Here is an 18,673-nt window from a genome sequence, read left to right as displayed (position 1 = left end):
GTAATACATATTTATACTCTTACAGTTTCTAGTTTGGCAGCAAATGGAGTCCTATTCTAAAACCATATGATGCTAACTTGTGCTTTTAATTTGTTTTCAGAAAGAGTTAGCCAATTTGTTTGAAGATATCAATTTCAGAACATACTCATTATTCCCTGAAGTAAAGAGATTGGCCCGAACTTGTGCTGACCTTATGACATTACTTAGAAGTTGATCCTTTAAAAAAAAATTCTAGATTTAAGCTTGCATACTTTTCATTCATTTACTCATAAAAGTAAGACAGAGAAAAATGGCCTGGTTATTTCGGTTTTAGACAACTATAAAAACTTCTCTGACTTAATAAACTGTCTTATGTTGTTTTTCGTAGATTTTAAATCACACTGTTTTCTTCTTTAGGGGAACATTGTGTGATCAAGTACAAAGTCAGCTAGGCAGAGTTCAGAGCTCAGCTCCTCCCTTATAGACTGTGTGACCTCAAGCAATTTACTGAACCTCTCTGAGCCTGTTTCTTTTCCTGTAGAATGGGAATCATGATGCCGACTTCACTAGGTTGTTTTGAGGGCAAGTGCAAGTCATGTGTAAATGAGACTCCTTGTGTGTAATGTGTAGTTAGGTATTCCGTGCTGGTTCCCTTCCCCTTCCTGTTGGGAACAGAGATTTGGGTTAGAAAATTGTTGCCTTTCCCTTTGGTTCTCAGTCACTTCTTCTGTAACTCTGATGATTTACCTTTTTGTTTATTATTTGAAGATAACTGAGTCCCAGAGAGTGTTGACTCAGGTTCTGGCGACATCTGTTTGAAAACGTTTAGCTCCAGACGTGACAATTAGAGGAAATCTCACAGTGGTTGGCTTAATAGGTTTCCTCTGACTTCCTGACCCGAATTCTGCTAAAATTTTGCTCCAGCCTCCCTCCATTAGTGGAAAGCTCTGGAGCAGATTTGGAATTTTTCCCTGAGGGAATTAAAACTGGGGCCCTCAGTGGGGGCAGTCAGAGGTTCAGCTTCGAAATTACCTATTTAATAGGAAGAGTGGTCATTGTTTCTGCTCCCAGAATACATTTGGTAGCTGAATATCTATGAATTTTTCAAGACCCTTGCATCCTGTGGATAGAGATATTTACTGAAACCAAATGGTTGCTCTCAAGGTTCTATGATTAGTCATGATTAGTGAACAGTCATTATGAGGAACCTATCGTGGGAGGAGGAAGGTTAGATCCAGTATTTTTTAATGGAAGCAAACCAAATGCAGGGAGTTGTCTGTAGATGCAATTAAGAAGCCTTTTACTGTAAGTACTGCCATCTTTTAGCTTCAGTTCTGTTTCCATGGCAACCAGATGGTGGGTGAGTGCCAGGCTGAATGGTTTTACAGGAAACTGAAAAACATTGCTATTCTGAGTAGCTGGCTTTTTGCTATAGAACGGGATCCTTCCCTTACTGTATGCCCGCCAACATTTACTGGGAACAAAGCAGGCTATTTATGCTAATTATATTCTGAGTGGAGAGTAAAGAAATGGAGAGAGAATCTGAGCCCCTGCTTGCTGCTCTGTGAATTTGGTTTTCTGGTGGTGTTCCTAACATTTTGGAGGAACCAAATGACTTAACCTTTTCTTTATTTCAGATATGGTTTCCCCATTTTAGCAGATCTTATATTCTAGAGATAGAACTGGTTAAAAAAGGTGGTGGTGGTGGTGGTGGTGGGTGTCTGGGATAATGTTAGTTATGGTGAACTCAGTTTGCTGAGCTGATGGCTTTTAAGCATCTGCAAGGGCAGTCTTTTCTTTTTTTAAATGTCCCCTGCTAGCAATAGACAGATAATGGCTCAGAAGCTATTAGGCTTACCCTTTATTGTATGTTAAAATTGTCATTTGGATTTTCTTTATATCTTTAAATGCTGTATTTCTATTTGTTTGCATGATGGAAAAATTATGTATGGTAGAGAAGCCTTTGGGAGGAGTTCAAAATTAAGTGCAGTTCCCTTTTGACAATATGACTTGTAACGTGAGCATTCTTAGGAAGAAACAATAAGGATATTAATGCAGTTCCATTAAAAGCTTGTGTAATAATTTTAATTTCAAATATAAGCCACTTACTAGACTTCTTTTCTGAGCTCCTTCAAATCCTCTTTAGAAGTGAGCGAGAAAATTTTTGTTTGTTTGTTTAATTACTCTTCAGTAGCCACAGCCCTTTAAAGCTGAATGATGAAAGCATTTAATTTCAATGGGAGGTATGGACTTTCATATCTCTCTCTCTCTCTCTCTCTCTCTCTCTCTCTCTCTCTCTCTCACACACACACATACTTAAAATGAAAGAAAATCTATTAAAAATTTCCAAGGTGCATTTTATACTCCTGATACCCATTATTAACATTATCTTTTTTTCTACAAAATGTCCTTGTTCTATGAGCTAGACATTTCAAGGGTGCTAAGATTTTGACCCTGACTATATTTAAATAAGTTGATGCCAGTTTAAGCTAGTCTCTCACTGAGATCCAATGATGTTTCTTTTGCATTTTTATCAGATCTTGGACTGTTAAACCAAATACACTTGGAAAGTACCTCAGGAGCTCGTTATTAAATACAACCTTAGGTCTCTGAATTCCAACAAATGGAAGGTTGAATAGCAAATTACTTTGCTTTGAGTCCCCTTTATTGAATGGTTGTAGTAGTAGATTTCACAAGTATCTTTTTCTCAAATCACCCTGAAATAATGATGAAAGACATTTAATTCCTCAATTAGAGCTTACGTCATCTAAGATGAGTTTTTAGAAAGTTACTCTAGAGCCAAAATTTGATCAACTATTTGCGGAATAACTTCTTTAAGGAGCTATAGGATGTGACTGGTGTGTTCAAGGAGCTTATAGATTACCTTGGCTTAGAAAGCCAACATCATACGTCCTATAACAAGGACTGCCTTGCATGGGTTGACAGGAATTCACAGAAAGAGTGTAGATGTCTCCTCTAGAGAGGGTTCGCTAGAGCAGTGGTTCTCAAACTTCCTAATGCCTTACCCTTTAATACAGTTCCTCATGTTGTGGTGACCCCCAATTTCATTGTACATAATTAAAGCATAGTGATTAATCACAAAAACAATATGTAATTATATATGTGTTTTCCGATGGTCTTAGGCGACCCCTGTGAAAGGGTCGTTCGACCCCCAAAGGGGTCGCGACCCACAGGTTGAGAACCTCTGCCCTACAGAAAGAGGGACTCAAAGCATTTTTTTATTTCAACAGAAATGTATTTAACAAAGCCTGCATGTTAGGTGCCATGTACTCTTCTAGAATTATAGTGATGAGCTAGACAAGGATCCTGTATGTATGCAGCTCCGCTGAGACATCTGGAAACAAAACCAGATCATTACCTCAATGGTAATGTCTATGTCGGACAAATTACAGAGCTTTGAAGGAACACCTGGATGTGGAGGGCATGAAGATTTTTTTGACTGAATTTGAACAGAAATAAGTCCCAAGTGGACAATACTGTTTACCTACTTAAAATAGTGTTCCTTTTCTTCCCTCTCCAGAAGAGAGCACTCCACTTTTCCAAAAGAAGTCTCCAAAATATAAATATGTCAGCTTTCCTTAGAAACAAAAATAGACTTCAGAATTTTGTAGGAAGAAGAGCTCTTAGAGAAAGCCAACCTGCTTTCCCACCCTCTCCTTTGTCACTTTGGAAAGGGAAAGAAATAACACGCTTTCCAAAGAGCGCCAATGGCTCAGGAAATGGAGCCCTCCTCTGGTTCACAATGCAGTGTGCAGGGAAGATGGCAATCCTGTGTCCTCTGCCTTTTTTATTTTGAGGGAAGGATTTTCTATGCTCCTAGTATGTGCATAGTATTTTAAGTCTTTGTATCTGTCTCGATATCCTCTAATAGAGACCAAATAGGTAAAGAAAAAGAAAAGTGGTTGTGGCAATCTGTTAAGAACTAGCACTGAAATTATGGCTGCCTCCTATTCCCCTTGACCTAATTAATCTGTCTACTGAAGGACCGAAAAATTACTGTTTTTAAACGGCCCACATTCATTTGGAGAGCTTAGATATGCTCCCATAGATACATTATTTCTCAGTTGGACGTCTCCCATTAGATACTGCTGATTGCTTTAATTTTATACCTTAGCAGAAATATTACTTTCCCCTCAATTGTGTAGCTTTCTCTTATAAGCCACATAGCACCCATTATCCCTGAAGAGCTTCTTGCATTGAAGAAGGAATTAAAAGCAAACAGGAGGTCTTCTAAACTGATACCCTTTTCCTTACCCTTGTTAAAAATGACTTTGAGATATTATTCATGGTATTGCTATTTTTTTTTCCAAGTCAGATGTAGTGACATGGCCCCTAACTCAAGGTTACATCTGTTTGTTTGTTTTTTTAAATTTTATGATAAAAGGAACAAACAGACCACCAGAGTTAAAGAACAAGAAATAAGTTTTAAGATAGAATTATTTGAGTGTCCAAATATATGAAATAGTCTTAGCTATTTTTTTAAATTTTTTTTCTTGTTTGAAGTATTACAAATAGTGGTACATATGTCTCCTTTTTTCCCCCATTGACCTTCCCCTGGCTTTCCCTACCCCCCCCTAGTCTTAGCTATTGAATATTTTATTTTATGGGATGCTATTTACATTGTTATTTATTCTTTGTACTTCCATATTTCATAGCAAATGTTCTATTACAGCATCCTCCTAGTGTAGCATTTTGCACTGTAATTATTAATTTTCTTGTCCATCTCCATGACTAGACTATGTGCTTCTTGTCTTCTGTTTATGCCTGGCATATAGCTGGTACTTGATCAAAGTTAGAATGCATATACAGCAGTAAATTAATGTGGCTCCCATTGGGGGGAGAGAGTTAACTTACACTAGACCTTGTCATTTTATTAGATGTTTTCACTTTAAAAAGTATCAACTGAGTTTGGGGCACTGCTAGCAACAATGAAACATCTTGTCCCATATACGTGTGAAATTCAACCACAGGAAATAAGTGCATTACGTGGTGGTGGAGATGGCAAAGTAGATGGCATCGGTGGCACCACCCACCCCCGAGAAGTTATTCTGTGTCTGTGAACTCAATTCCAATAGGAACAACTCCATACCAAGCCACAGTTCCATCAACAAAAATGTGTTGAGCATTCAGCAAAGCTAGCACTCTCCTAGAGCCTAGGAAATGATTACCAGGAAGTATATGTGCCCATCCGGAGGTCATGGCACTAAAGGGTGGTCAGAAAGGCAACTCTGCCTGAGGATCAGCAGGAGCGGAAATACAGTGGCAAGAGCCAGCACTGAGGTAGACGTGACCCAAATGTCATCCATAAACAGGACTGGATAAACACAATGCTGTATATGCATGTAACCGAGTATTTATTCATTCAGCCATAGAAAGGAATGAAGTACTGATATGTGCTCCAACCTTAAACACGCTATGTGAAAGAAACCAGTTGCAAAATGCCATATGTTGTATGGTTTCATTCATAGGAAATGTCCGAAGTAGGCAAATCCATAGACAGAAAATATTTTATGGGTGCCTAGGGATGAGGAGAGGGAGGCCTGGAGAGTGACTGTTAATGGACATGGGATTGCCTTTTAGGTGATGAAAATACTCTAAAAGGTTGTGGTGATGGTTGCAGAACTCTGAATATACTAAAACCAGCACGTTGTATACTTTAAATTGTATGGTACGTGAATTATGTCTCAATAAAGCTGTTTCACAAAAAAGAAACACCAGCACTGTGCAGATAGGGAACGCAAGGTAGTGTTGATGTGGCTGAGGCGGAAGTAATGATGGAAGTAATGATGCAGGAGAAATGGCAAAGTCAAGAGTGGGGGGAGGAGGGGGGGGCCTGGTGGGTCCCTCCTGGGTGCCCTAAGAAGGAGCATCGTCTGTCAATGAAGAAAGCCTCGCAGTAGTGTGTGGTCGCCCTGGTACCTTTGAGACAGAACATAACATTGCAATCTTTCTTTCCACACCTGTGAGAACAGTGATGACTGAAACTAGGGGAGCAGTGACTACTGGGATTTAGGGACCCTGTTACTGTCCTGGTATCGCAGTGCTGTGTTCAGGTCACCCTCATTTTATTTAATCATGACCCCAAGGCATGAAAGTAGTGATGCTGACAATTCAGATATGCCAAAGAGAAGGCATAGCGCTTCCTTTAAGTGAAAGGGTGTGTATGTATAGAGTTTGGTACTACAATCCAAGCAGGGGCCCTCAAACTTTTTAAACAGGGGGCCAGTTCACTGTCCCTCAGACCATTGGAGGGCCGAACTATAGTTTAAAAAAAAACTATGAACAAATTCCTATGCACACAGCGGCGGCAAAAACACCCGGCGGGCCGGATAAATGTTTTTGGTGGGCCGCATGTGGCCCGCGGGCTGTAGTTTGAGGACCCCTGATCCAAGGTTTCAGGCATCCACTGAGGGGTCTTGAAATGTACTCCACCCCCCTGACCCCCACAGATAAAGGGGGAATCCTGTACCTTTCCAAGCAGTTTTCATACATGAATCCTCCAAATACCCAAAGGTTCACTCTACCGGAGGTAGAGAGTCATGGCCAGGGTGCCATGCTGGGAGGCGGAGCTGCTGGGAGAGTGAGGAAGGGTACGTAGTAAAGAGACTAAACCAAGAGCAGAGACCCCCATCCACCCCAGCTTTGCCGCCCATTAATCAGAAACCTGGAAAACATCGCTCTACCTTGTGTGTGCGTCCTTGACCTCATGGGTAGACAGGAGTATTGGTACTGGCTGTGACCACCTCATTCTGGTGTTCTGAGGTCAGGAGACACTCTGAAAGCACCTTGTGAAGAGCAAAATTCTTGGAAATGTGATACCAAACAGCTTTTCATTCCAACTCAATATTATAAGTGAGGCATAAAAATGTATTTAATTTGGGCTGCTTTGTTCATAATAAAGCATATCCCACCTAAAAAAAATGTATTTAATTTTGCTGACTTTTTACTTCACGTCTAACATTTCTAATTTGTTTCTTGGATGTGATTTTTTTTTTCTAGGTTACTTGCCTGCAAGACTTTTTTGGTGATGATGATGTTTTTATTGCATGTGGACCTGAAAAATTCCGTTATGCCCAAGATGACTTTGTCCTGGATCACAGCGGTAAGGCGGTTCCTGGACCACCTCTGTAACCCTGAAACAGGAGTTTGGGATGTAGTACTGCGCTTGGGGCATGTTAAGTGGGCCTTAGCTCATTTTTGAAGAAAGATGGCATTGGCAGCACTATCTTTGAATTAATGGAAGTAGAGAATAAAATCAAAGTATTTACCTAGTTGTGAAAACAAAACACACAACTAACCCCAAGTCAATAGTTAAGTAATTTTCATTTTTAGCAATTTTGTTCTATCTCTTTACTGCATTGTTTTGCCTTAGAAATGAATTTCCTGCCCTCTTTCAGAATGGATGCTGGTTGTGCTACCTTAATTGTATGGATAGTGTTGAACTTGAAAAACAGTTAGTTGTACATTTCCAATGTCCATAAAGAGATACAAAAAATAATAACAACTAAGTTGTTGTTAATGATTTTTACCTTACTGTTTTGTTTGTAACTTTAGAAAAGCAGTGACATGTTATGTCTATATATGTAGAAAAGTAATGCAATTTTCATTGATGGGGTAGGATAGTTCTTTTCTTTTTATTTTAGCCAATAGATGGAGTTTTCAATTAATTATCAATAACCTTGGTTATTTCCTTATAGTTTCTGGAAATATTGCTTTAAATATAAACCTATTACAGTAATAGTGATCATTTCCACCAGTGAAATCAATTTCATCTGTAACAAGGTAAAATCATACAGGCATAACATTTCACGGAGGAGGGGGTTATTAGAAATACAATCTCACTCTTTAAGTTCATGAATGAGGGAAGTTTTTCAAAAATTAGACTCAGGGGGAATCCTTCCATTTGTAGTGATTCTGACAGTCCAGAATTAGAGAAACATATTACCAAATAAATACGACAATCCATTGACTTGTAAAAATTCAGGATGGTCCATTCTGTAGAATCAAACTTCCTATGTAATCCCCCTCTGCCTCGTCCTCCCCCTTTCACGGTTGCCTTGGGGTAATTTATCTACCTTGTGCTTGTGGTTCATTGATGTCCTCTTTGTTTTCCTGTTGTATCTTTCACTGCTGCCAAACTTCTTTGAGTGTTTCTGTACTGTCTTACATAATCTCTTGGACTAGCCCTGCTTTAAACTGATAACATGACTGCCAAGTCCTTAAAGAATTGCAGGTGATGTCCTTTCCTATGACCCATCTAAAGTTCTCCCTGATTCTCAGGAATGATTAAGGTTGCATAAAATATGCTTTTACATGCCATCTGTATTTTACATCTTTCTTGATGTTAGCATAATTTCATTTCCCAGTACTTCTTTGATGTCCATCTTGGTCATTTTGAAAGTTGAGACACTGAAACTCAATGCTATGCTCTAGGTTACAAAGTTAATTTGGGTAACAGCAAAAACAGCAAGAATGAAACATGTATTGAGCACTTGCTGTATACGTGCCGGTGTTGTACTCCGTTGACATGTATGCTGTAAACTTTCCTAAGCTAGTTGGATCATTGGTAGTTTCAGCTACAGATAGACTCATTAGAGAGAAGTGGAAGCTACTGATAGCTTCCCTCCCAATGGCTAATTCCTGAACCTTCTGCACACTAGGGATGATAACAGTGGCCTTTTCACAAGATTCTGTGAGGATTAAATGAGTTCACATATAAAGCAATTAGAAGGGTACTTGGTTACATAGCATGCGCTATGCTGTTGTTCATGTTGTTATTATACCACCACCATCAGGTCACAAAATTTTTCAATGAAAGCAGGTCTCAGACCTAATTCTCCCACAGGTACACTTATATTCTCCCACAGGTACACTTATTAGGAGACAACGTTTTTTTCAAAGTCAGTCATTTAACTTGGGTTGTAATATTGATGAAGTCCCAACTGTTAGTCCTTTTGGATTCCTGACAAAGTCTTGCATTAATATCAGTTAACCTAGTGTTAGTCAAGTAACACAACCCTCAGAGCTGGAAGCAGGGCTCAGATTCCTAATCCTGGGCTGTAGCTCTGAGCTTCTCGTACTGGTTCTGTAGGTTTAGATATCCTGCCCATAAGAGTGGCAGTGCCTTGAAGATGTTTCAAACTCATTCACACACCACTCCCTTCGATGGTGGAATACTGAGTAACATCCATAGTGCTGATTAACTGAGCTGAAATTGCTACAGCCCCCTCCCTGCGAGGTTTTGATTGGAATCTTTCAAATGCTACCCATTGTCCTCTGGTGTGTATTTGCCTGATTAGTGTATTTCACATGTTAATTTATTGCCCCTGGGGTATCCATTAAAGCTAACCCACATTTCAATCATCTTACATAAATTGAAATATTTTAATCTAAATTACAGACAGTATGTTATCTAATTTAATCCTTAGAACAATCCTGTGATGCAGATTTTATTTTTATGCCATTTCGAGGGGGAAAAATGAGGTTTAGAGTGTAACCAAAGTCCCCTAGTTGACCAAGTCAAATCCATGCTTCATCCAAAATCTGCCATGAATGTAAAAGCCATGTTCTTAATTATTCCAATTAGAACTGCTTACTTTAGCTCTAATACCTTACACGTTATTTGGCTATTTATGGGAAGACCAAAGTTACTGTTTAGTTTCCTCCAGTTTCGTGCTCCACACATTGGAAAGATGGGACAGGAAGGGGTTCATAAATTAGGGTTCTGCATACCCTTTCAACATATGTTCAAGATTTGGAAAGAATCATAAAAGTGTAGCTTCTGCCTGTCCATGCTGCAGTCCAAACACCGTTGCACATGTTTAGATTAGGATTTGTGTGTGTATCAAGTTAGGACACTGGGCTCTCTGTGTCCATCTGGAATAATGAGGTGATGTTACAGATGTGTAGCCTCAAGGTGTACTTTTCAGATGGTAATAAAAAAATGACCAGGTAATGGTTCCAGGCAGGCAACTGCTTTCCCATGTGACTTTCCTCTGGCTAGTGTTAACACCAGATCTATTTAATGCACTTTGCTTCCTTTCTAGAATGCCGCGTCTTGAAGTCATCGTATTCTCGCTCCTCAGCTAAGTACTCTGGATCCAAGAGCCCTGGGCCCTCTCGTCGCAGCAAGTCACCAGCCTCAGGTAGTGAATGGGAGAGGAATGATGGCCATAGGAGCAGCATTTCACTCTCCTTTTGTTTTCTTCAATGATTATGAATCCTCGGTCTTCCCACTGCTTGTATGCAGCCAGGTTCCAGAACAGCACATAGATGACATGATTTTTAAAACCAAAAGTCGAAGTCTGTTTCTCAAAGTTGTAGTAAGTTGTCTAAGAAACTGGCTTGTTTTGTTCTGACACATTTTTTTAGAACAATCTTATTAGTTCAATTCTTCTCCTTGATATGTATGTAGAAGTTTCACATTTGACCATATTTGCATTTTAAATGTTGTGCTATATGGTTGTGGACATTTTCTTCTCTTGCCAATTTATTTATTTATTTTTTTATTTTTTATTATTTTTTTTTATTTTTTTTTTATTGCTTAAAGTATTACAAAGGGTATTACATATGTATCCATTTTATCCCCCCGCCCTAGACAGTCCCCTAGCCTCCCCTATCACCTCTTGCCAATTTAAACCTTACACATACACACACCTAGCATAACAATGTATTTACTCGATAGGTTTCCACAGGCTTTTCCTTCATCAGGTAATTTAATAGTAGCTGTGATTCTTCTTGAAAAGAAGTGCTTTACTTACTTAAAAGTCAGACTTAACTGTACTTCAGCTTCTCTCGGGCCCTATGCCTATAGGTTTGTCATCATTTTGAGCCTTTTGGTATTTAAAAAGTATAAAAACGTCCATGAACATCTTGATGTATCAATCCTACAAGCTTTGTTTATAGTATAATTATGAATAACTTAGCTGATATTGCCAGGGGCAGGGAATCTTTTTTTCTGCCAAGGGCCATTTGGATCTTTATAATGTAATTCTCAGGCCATATAAAATTATAAACTTAAAAATAAGCCTGCTATATTTGTTCAGACATTTCAATTAACTCACCCTTAATGCCTTGGCAGGGCCAGGTCAAATGATTTCTTGGGCCTTATGCGTCCCGTGGGCTGGACCTTCCCCACCCTTGGGAAAGGCTTGTGAAAAACCATGATTTCATGTGGCAATCTAGAACATGTGAAAGTAGAATCAACAACTGTCTCAAGCATCCAATTTTTATAAAATACTGCATTTGGGGGCCATTTTCCTGTTCACTGCTTCCCCCTTCAGCACCCACCCCACTTTCTCTGGGCTCGGTTGGTTCACCCTTCTGTTTGTGTGCAAGTTTAAGCCTGCTGAATAACCACTCTCCTTACTGTCTCCTCCTCCTCCTCCTCCTCCTCCTCCTCTGTGTATACTGAATGTGCACAGTAAAGAGGGGTGGCCCCTACTCCAGTGCCTACTCTACAGCCAAATCCCCAGGTGAGCCATGGTTAGTATGGCTTTGTCACTCAGCTGAGTTTCTGTTGTTGTTGTTTGCCACATTTCTGTTTCCTTTGCTCCATTTCCATGACTGTATCTGGCTGGTCCCAGTGTGCCTCTGTGCAGTATGCAATGCTTCACAATACGGAGGGCGCTTCAGCCTCCCTTACCTACAGGAGAACCGGTCGTTGTCAGAAGGTCGCCAAGTGCCTGTCTGTGTGTAGTCACAGTCCTAAGCGATGGAGGAGTTAGTTGCTAGTCAAATTTGGAAAATATTCTATTGAAAAAGACTAAAGTTTGTTGGTAGTGTGAAAATGGCCACAGACACAATTGTACTATTCTGTTGTCACCTTCATGCCTACCTTGAGCTTAATAGGCTCAATGCTATCTTTCTCTTCTGAAAAGTGTAGACAAATATGAGTATTTTTAACTGAAAGCACCTTTCTGCTGTTAAGCTTATATGATGCTTTCTGTAAGTATCTCACACTGGGAAAGCTAACATAGTAGGAAATTTGCATAAATGCACTGAACTGAGCTTATCTTATGGAAGATGTAGATTTTTTGTCAGGTTCTTAGCTTTCGTTTAGTGATAGGGTTACAGCCTTCATAATTGATTCACGAATCATCGCATTCCAGTACCCCAAATTTTTAACTGAGTCCATGTTTAGATTTGGGTTAATAGAATAGATCTTACATAAGTAAACGGTGTGAGATTTTTTTTTTTAAATACATTTTTATTGATCTCAGAGAGGAAGAGAGAGGGGAGAGAAAGAGAGAAACATCAATGATGAGAGAGAATCCTGCACACCCCACACTGGGGATCAAGCCTGCAACCCAAGCATGTGCCCTGACTGTGGAATTGAATCGTGACCTCCTGGTTTATAGGTCGATGCTCAACCACTGAGCCACGCCAGCAGGGCAGGTGTGAGATTTTAAAATCACCTTTCAGAGAGCAAGCAGCTTCTTTCTAAGAGATCAACCTCACAACACAATGCAGTTCTAGAAAGCTGAGACCCCAGTCAGTTGCTGGGACTTCACTGTGATTCTGAAGAAAGTTGTTAAGTGGGGATGGGCAAAAGTAGGTTTACAGTTGTTCGTATGGAGAAAGATATGCAAGTTGTGATTATTACAACAGCTTTATTAACTCAAAGAAATGTCACAATGCTGGACCTGGAGATTATTATGTTACGTGAAATAAGCCAGTCAGTCAGAGAAAGAAAAATCATCACATGATCTTACTTATATGTGGAATCTCATGAACAAAATAAACTGACCAACAAATAGGTCTGTATTTACTAATATTGTGTTCTCTTCCCCACTTCCAGCAAGGAAAGAGTTTTGTATTTTAAAAGCCACAGTACCCAGAAGTATAACTTGCTTTTATAGACTGCTTCAACTGTGGCCTACCTCTTAACCATTTAAAAAACTCCAGGGGACTCCTTGGAATTTCAAACAGAGCTAGTGACTTTGTAAAAATAATATTGTACTTTTTCAATCTTGGGACAGAAATATTCCCATGAGTGTTGTGGTTGACTGCATTCCTCATCCAAACTCCAATTTATTGTAATAGCAAACTAGTGTGTAAGAAGCACATAGAAGTTAATCTGGAAAACATAAGTGGGTAATAGTTACCATAATTGGAGCCTTCATAATTCTCCCTTTAGGTTTCTAGCTTGTGATGCTTTCATAATTGACCAATATTTTTGAAAGTATTCAGAGAAAACAAGCAAACAATAAAGTCCCCAAGTTTATTTCTTACCTGAAGTTGAGGGAGGGGCGGATAGAAACCTCACTTTGGGAGAGAATCAGGAGTGTAATGAAGGTGTGGGAGCATCACAATGCCCCTGGTCGTTGCGCACCTCCCGGTGGGTGGCGGCAGTGTCAGGGAGAAGGCACCCTGGAGCCCTGCCCCACGTCCCACTTCCCCTCCCAAAGACTGGACAGATGTGCAAACAAATGATACTAAGGACTGCTCATTAGAACCTCCCAAATGCTATCGGGAATTTAGAGGCTCCATGCGACAGTGTCTCTTTAGGATGAGAATTACTGGGGGAAACGTGGACATGTCGGTACTGACAGCAGTTAAACCCTGGCAGTGAGTTTCGTTAAGAAACCCTGTTTAGGCCGGGGGTGTACTGTTAGGGAGATTGGTCAATTACACAGATGATCACTGGCAGCAATTTATTTTTTCTCCTTTAGTCCCTTTTCTATCTCCATTCCAAGGAAAGCTTTGATATTAGTGTGCTGTCTGAATATTACTGAGAGCTAACAGCACTTACTGAGTAGGAACTGGTGGCCGATACAGATTCTGTGTGGTATGTAGGAAAAAAGATCTAGGCTCACAGCAACTTGACTACTTCGTTGTCCGTAATCATCTCTATTTTATATGAATTCCTGCCACCAGTTCCCTTTAAAGAGAATTTTAAAAAGATATAACATTAATTGAAATTTAGATTAATTGACAAAAAATCAGGGCTGGTAAATACTCTTAAAAGTTTTTAATTAATTGGATAGTTACTTGTTTTGTACTTGCACTCTATATACCCACATACATTTATTAAGAAAATGTAGATAACTGATAATTATTTTGAGTAGTTTTAAATTAGAAAAAATGTTAAAGTTTGGTAATTCAAAAGTAAATAGAACTATTTTTCATTTTCACTGAATTTTTTTTTAATCCTCACCAGGGGACGTGTTCATTGACTTTTAGAGAGAGGGGATGGGAGAGAGGAGAAGAGATTCAGAAAGGGAGAGAGACAGGGAGAAAGAGACAGAGTCAGACAGTCATCTATGTGAGAGAGAAATATTGATTGGTTGCCTACTATATATGCCCCAACTAGAGATTGAACCCACAACCTAGTTATGTGCCCTGACTGGGGATCAAACCCTCAACCCTTCAGTGTATGGATGACCCTCCAACCAACTGAGCCACCCAGCCAGGTCTTCACTGAATTTTTTAAAATGAGCCATACATAAGCAAACATGACTTCATGGGTCCCTATCAACCCCTGTGGACATAGGATTTATCTAATCCCAAATACCAGACCCAGGACTTCTACCTCCACACAAGGACTCATACTCATCTTTTTTGTGTGTGTGTGTTTGTTATATCTGATTGGTTGTTTTTTTTTTGTGTGTGTGTAAATATATATTTTATTGATTTAGAGAAGGGAGAAGGAGAGGGAGAGAGAGACATCAGTGATGTGAAAAAATCATTGATTGGCTGCCTCCTTCACGCCCCCTACTGGGGATAGAGCCCACAACCCAGGCATGTGCCCTTGACAGGAATTGAACCCAAGACCCTTCTGTCTTCAGGCTGACACTCTATCCACTGAGCCAAATCAGCTAGCGCTGGTGTTCACCTTTTTAAATCACCTAGTCAGGACCTTTATGACTGCATTTTGCTTTTTATACTTATTAGCATCATTTAAAATAATAGGTGTCTGCTTTCTCATGTTAAAAAAAGAAAAGGAGATGCACTTTGCTTTGCTTTCCACAGAGATGAATGGCCGTTTTGATCTACATTGGGCAAAAGCATCAAAGATTCATGATAAAAGGGGTTATAAATACTCCTTAGAAAAGAAAAAAAATTACACCAATATTTGATGTTAACTACCAGCTGTGAAATTACAGCAGACAGATCCAGGGGAATCAATCAGGAATAAGCATGAGTCATGTGGAACTGTGTAGCGAGCATTCTGTAGTGTAGACTCTGCGACCTGCCTTCCCCTGTAGCAGCAGTGGCCGCACTCTTCCAAGCGTAGGCTCGGAATTGAACTTTAAGCCTGAGAAGTATGTGGAAGTTTGGAGGAGGGTGTATAAAAAAAAACTAAACATCAAATGTGCTAAATGATGGGGAAGTTAATCTGCGAAGAAAAGAAAATGAATTAGAAATAACTAGTCTAGATAAAAAGAAAGTTGAAGAATGTTTTTGTATAGCCTTCAAACAAATAAGTAGATGTTACAAGGAAAATGACCATTAATTTTCTTTTTCCATTAATAATGCACTTACAAAATGTGTTTGGATTATGTTGGAACTGATTTGGGAGAGCCATAGAAAGTCTTGGTTATTCAGGCTGATATATATATATCAAGATAGCAGATATTGGGGGTTATGAGACAATCTTCATAGGAAACCATTGCAAAGATAACAGTCATTCATCCCTACCCTTGCTGGTAGGCAGGATATATGGACAAGTTCTCAAGTCTCATCTCTAGTTCCATAATGTTCTATATCTTTGTCTATGTCACCATTGGAAAGCTATTATTGAAAATAATCCTAGCTTCACTCCTTATTTGTCTAATACTTTGTCTGCAATACAGTACGATGCGTTGCGTTTGCTTTTTGCTGATTTGCCATCTGCTTTGAGCTTTAAATGAATGGAAGCTTCATGCATGTGCTTAGTGTTTGGACACAGTCTGGTTGTCTGGAGTTTTCAATGACCTCTCTCACCTTTGTGTCTCCTGTCAGTTAATGGGACTCCCAGCAGCCAGCTCTCCACCCCTAAATCTACGAAATCCTCCAGTTCCTCTCCAACTAGCCCAGGAAGTCTCAGAGGATTAAAGGTATGAAGTAGCCTGTGTGGCGCGTCTGTATGACTTGACATTTTGAGTTGCATAGTTTAGTAGTTTCATTTGATCGGGGGTTTGGGTGCAGTCACAACTCGAGAAGGAAAGAGGTTGGGATTTGGAGCCAAAAAGACATGGCTTTGGATCCTGTATCCGCTTTCATTTTGCAATGTTGGCCAACTTGGCTAACTCTTCTGAGCTGAACTGTTCACTTGTCTAAAATGGGAATAGAAGGTTGTGGTTAGGATTGAATATAACATGGTAAAATACTATCAGTGGTAGTTTTCCTGTTATTAGCAAAAGGACTGGTAATGATGAAGCCTTGGAGAACTCAAAGATTCTTCTTAAAATCTCATTTTGAGTCACGACTTTAATATTAAATATATTAAATATTAGCAGCTAAACAGGTCCCTGCCACACTGATCAGCGTTTAGGACACAGTGTTAATATTGCTAACATAGTTTGGCCTTGCATTTATAACTACTTATATATGCAAGTAGTAACACAAAAACAATATATTCATTTTGGTGAAGAACTTAGAAATAAGTCTTAAGTTTTGAATGTGATGTCCTTATATAAACAGTAAGTTAACGATTACCAGTTGGTTTCATAGGCATTTTATCTAATAGGGAGAAAAATGATGAGTAAAAGCAAATTTGAAAAATTTCAACAAGCTTAATTTGACTTAGTAGCTCTCAATAATTTAAATTTACAAGAGAAAAATATTCCTGGTAAAGTAGCAATGAATTGTTGAGGTTAAACATGGACAGTTTCCTTCCGTAGAAACAGTCAGATTGTCTTTACGGGAATGTACTCTGAGAATTACCTAAATACATAGAGTGCCATCCTTGTATATATGAATGTGTACATTAACTTTCATGCTCCTGGAGTGTTGGGTTTGACAGTGGAAATATCCCCATGAGGAATACATTCTCCAAAATCGGTTAGTATCATCTGAGTGTTTTTCTTTAAGGATGTTGAAAAATGTTTTTCATTAGTAAATTACCTGGTGAAACACTGTACCCTCCCTCCCCCACCTTTGAGTGAATGAGGAATGAGAACCTGCCAAGCGGGCATCCTGACCCCTTCAGTGCTGTGAGTTCTGTGGTTCCCCCACTTCTCAAAGGGTTTCATTCTCCATCCGACTCTGAGGTTTGCTCATCCTGCCCTAAGACTGTTGTGTCTACCCAAGAGCGAACTTGCATGGTTCTCATTTAAGTGCCTGAAATAGAAAGAAATTTTGTCCAGAAAAACACAGACTGTTTTTGTGTCTCCTTGCTTCTGTTGATTGGCAGGATTTGGACTGTGGCCAGTAGTAAGTTTGGGATTGGAAGTCCCTAGCGCTCACCTCCCTCTGCGTGCTGGGCGCTCCTTGTATTTATAACCACCAGGCATTTTCTGAAGCGCTGAATAGGTCAGTTCACAGTCGATTCCAATGGGGTTCCGAACTGTCACTGCCAAAAGACATCATGTAAATTAAAGTTCGCTATAATTTAAGTATTTTTAGCTTTTCTTTCCCAACTTAATTTCCACCAGAATAGATCAAAGGTGCACTGTTTTTAATTTGAGTAACTTCCAAGAGAACTAAAATAAAAATAAATACAAGTCGATTCACCTTTTTTCTAGTTTCAGTTGTCTTATCATTTGTTGAAGCGAAAGCACATGGCTCCTAGTGCTGGTGATTGCTAACCCAACATTGCAAACCCAGCTGTGTGGTGAGCCTGTGCCAAGTCATTGGGATTTTCCACCGGGCTGTTGCTCCAGGCAGGGCTAGGATCCTTGACCTAACGCTGATACTTCAGTCCCCGTTTACCAAGGGTCGTGGTCGGTCGTGGTCATTTTCCCCTTTTATGTTACCCATTGGTAACTTGGGCTCCCATCTTTCTTCCTGGTCCATCTTCAACTCTGAACCCAACACTGTCCTTTTCGGTTGATGCTCCTGGGTCACTAGGTGCTGCTTGGTGCTCAGAGTGCACATCACTCCCTCACACATGAGTACAAAGCCCACAGATCACTCACATTTCTGGACTGAAGATTCGTGAAATTTTAAAAATGTGGTGATTTGTCTCATTGCTGAGGCATTAGATGATTAATCTCACTATACTAAGTTTGTCTTAATTATTTTAGTAACCTTAGCTCACAGGTCCCTTTGGGGCACACAGTAAATTCTGAAAGGTTACGTACTGATGTCAAGAAGAATAAAGGGAAATGTTGATTCCTGGAGGTAAAATGAAATTATCAGTAAGGCAGAGAGCAGAGGCCTTGCCAGGCCCCTTCACCCACCCCTCCTCCACCACACCTGAGCCCTGTGCGCTTTGCTAACAGCTGTGAAACCTCTGGGTTTTTCTTTCTCTCATCTGTAAAATAAGAACGCTTGATTTTAAAGTACCTCTAAAAATGGTAGGATTATAGTCTTTTTTTTTTTTTTTTAAGTTTCCAGAAAACCTATCTAGGAGGCTGGGGAGTCTATTTCTCATCTCACTTTAAAGCTGATGTAGAATCACCGAATTTTACATCAAATATTAGCAGCTAAATGAGTCTCTGCCACACCGATCAACTTTTAGGACACAATGTTAAACATCTCCACCCCTGCCTGTTCCCACAGGTCGTGCCTCGTGGAAAATTCATCT

General features: G+C 39.7%; 1 protein-coding gene across 7 annotated transcripts in view; it reads left to right on the top strand.

The window, feature by feature from the left end:
• Positions 1-18,673, top strand: part of DCLK2 (doublecortin like kinase 2) — a 139,022-nt gene that overhangs the window by 77,682 nt on the left and 42,667 nt on the right. For 4 of the 7 annotated variants that reach the window (XR_009453024.1, XM_059697873.1, XM_059697872.1 and 1 more), the window contains exons 3-6: positions 7,000-7,102; positions 10,047-10,145; positions 11,424-11,474; positions 15,946-16,040. Coding sequence is in view for 5 of the 7 variants with exons in the window: in XM_059697873.1 (XP_059553856.1) it covers positions 7,000-7,102; positions 10,047-10,145; positions 11,424-11,474; positions 15,946-16,040 (348 nt within the window). In the remaining 2 variants the exon portion in view is untranslated. The remainder of the gene's footprint in view (positions 1-6,999; positions 7,103-10,046; positions 10,146-11,423; positions 11,475-15,945; positions 16,041-18,673) is intronic. The other 3 variants (XR_009453025.1, XM_059697875.1, XM_059697874.1) reach the window with 1 other exon arrangement.

This window comes from Myotis daubentonii, chromosome 5 (genome assembly GCF_963259705.1).
Source record: "Myotis daubentonii chromosome 5, mMyoDau2.1, whole genome shotgun sequence".
NCBI classification, from domain to species: domain Eukaryota; kingdom Metazoa; phylum Chordata; class Mammalia; order Chiroptera; family Vespertilionidae; genus Myotis; species Myotis daubentonii.
Note: the sequence above shows the minus strand (reverse complement) of the source record. Positions and strands in the feature narration are given on the sequence as shown.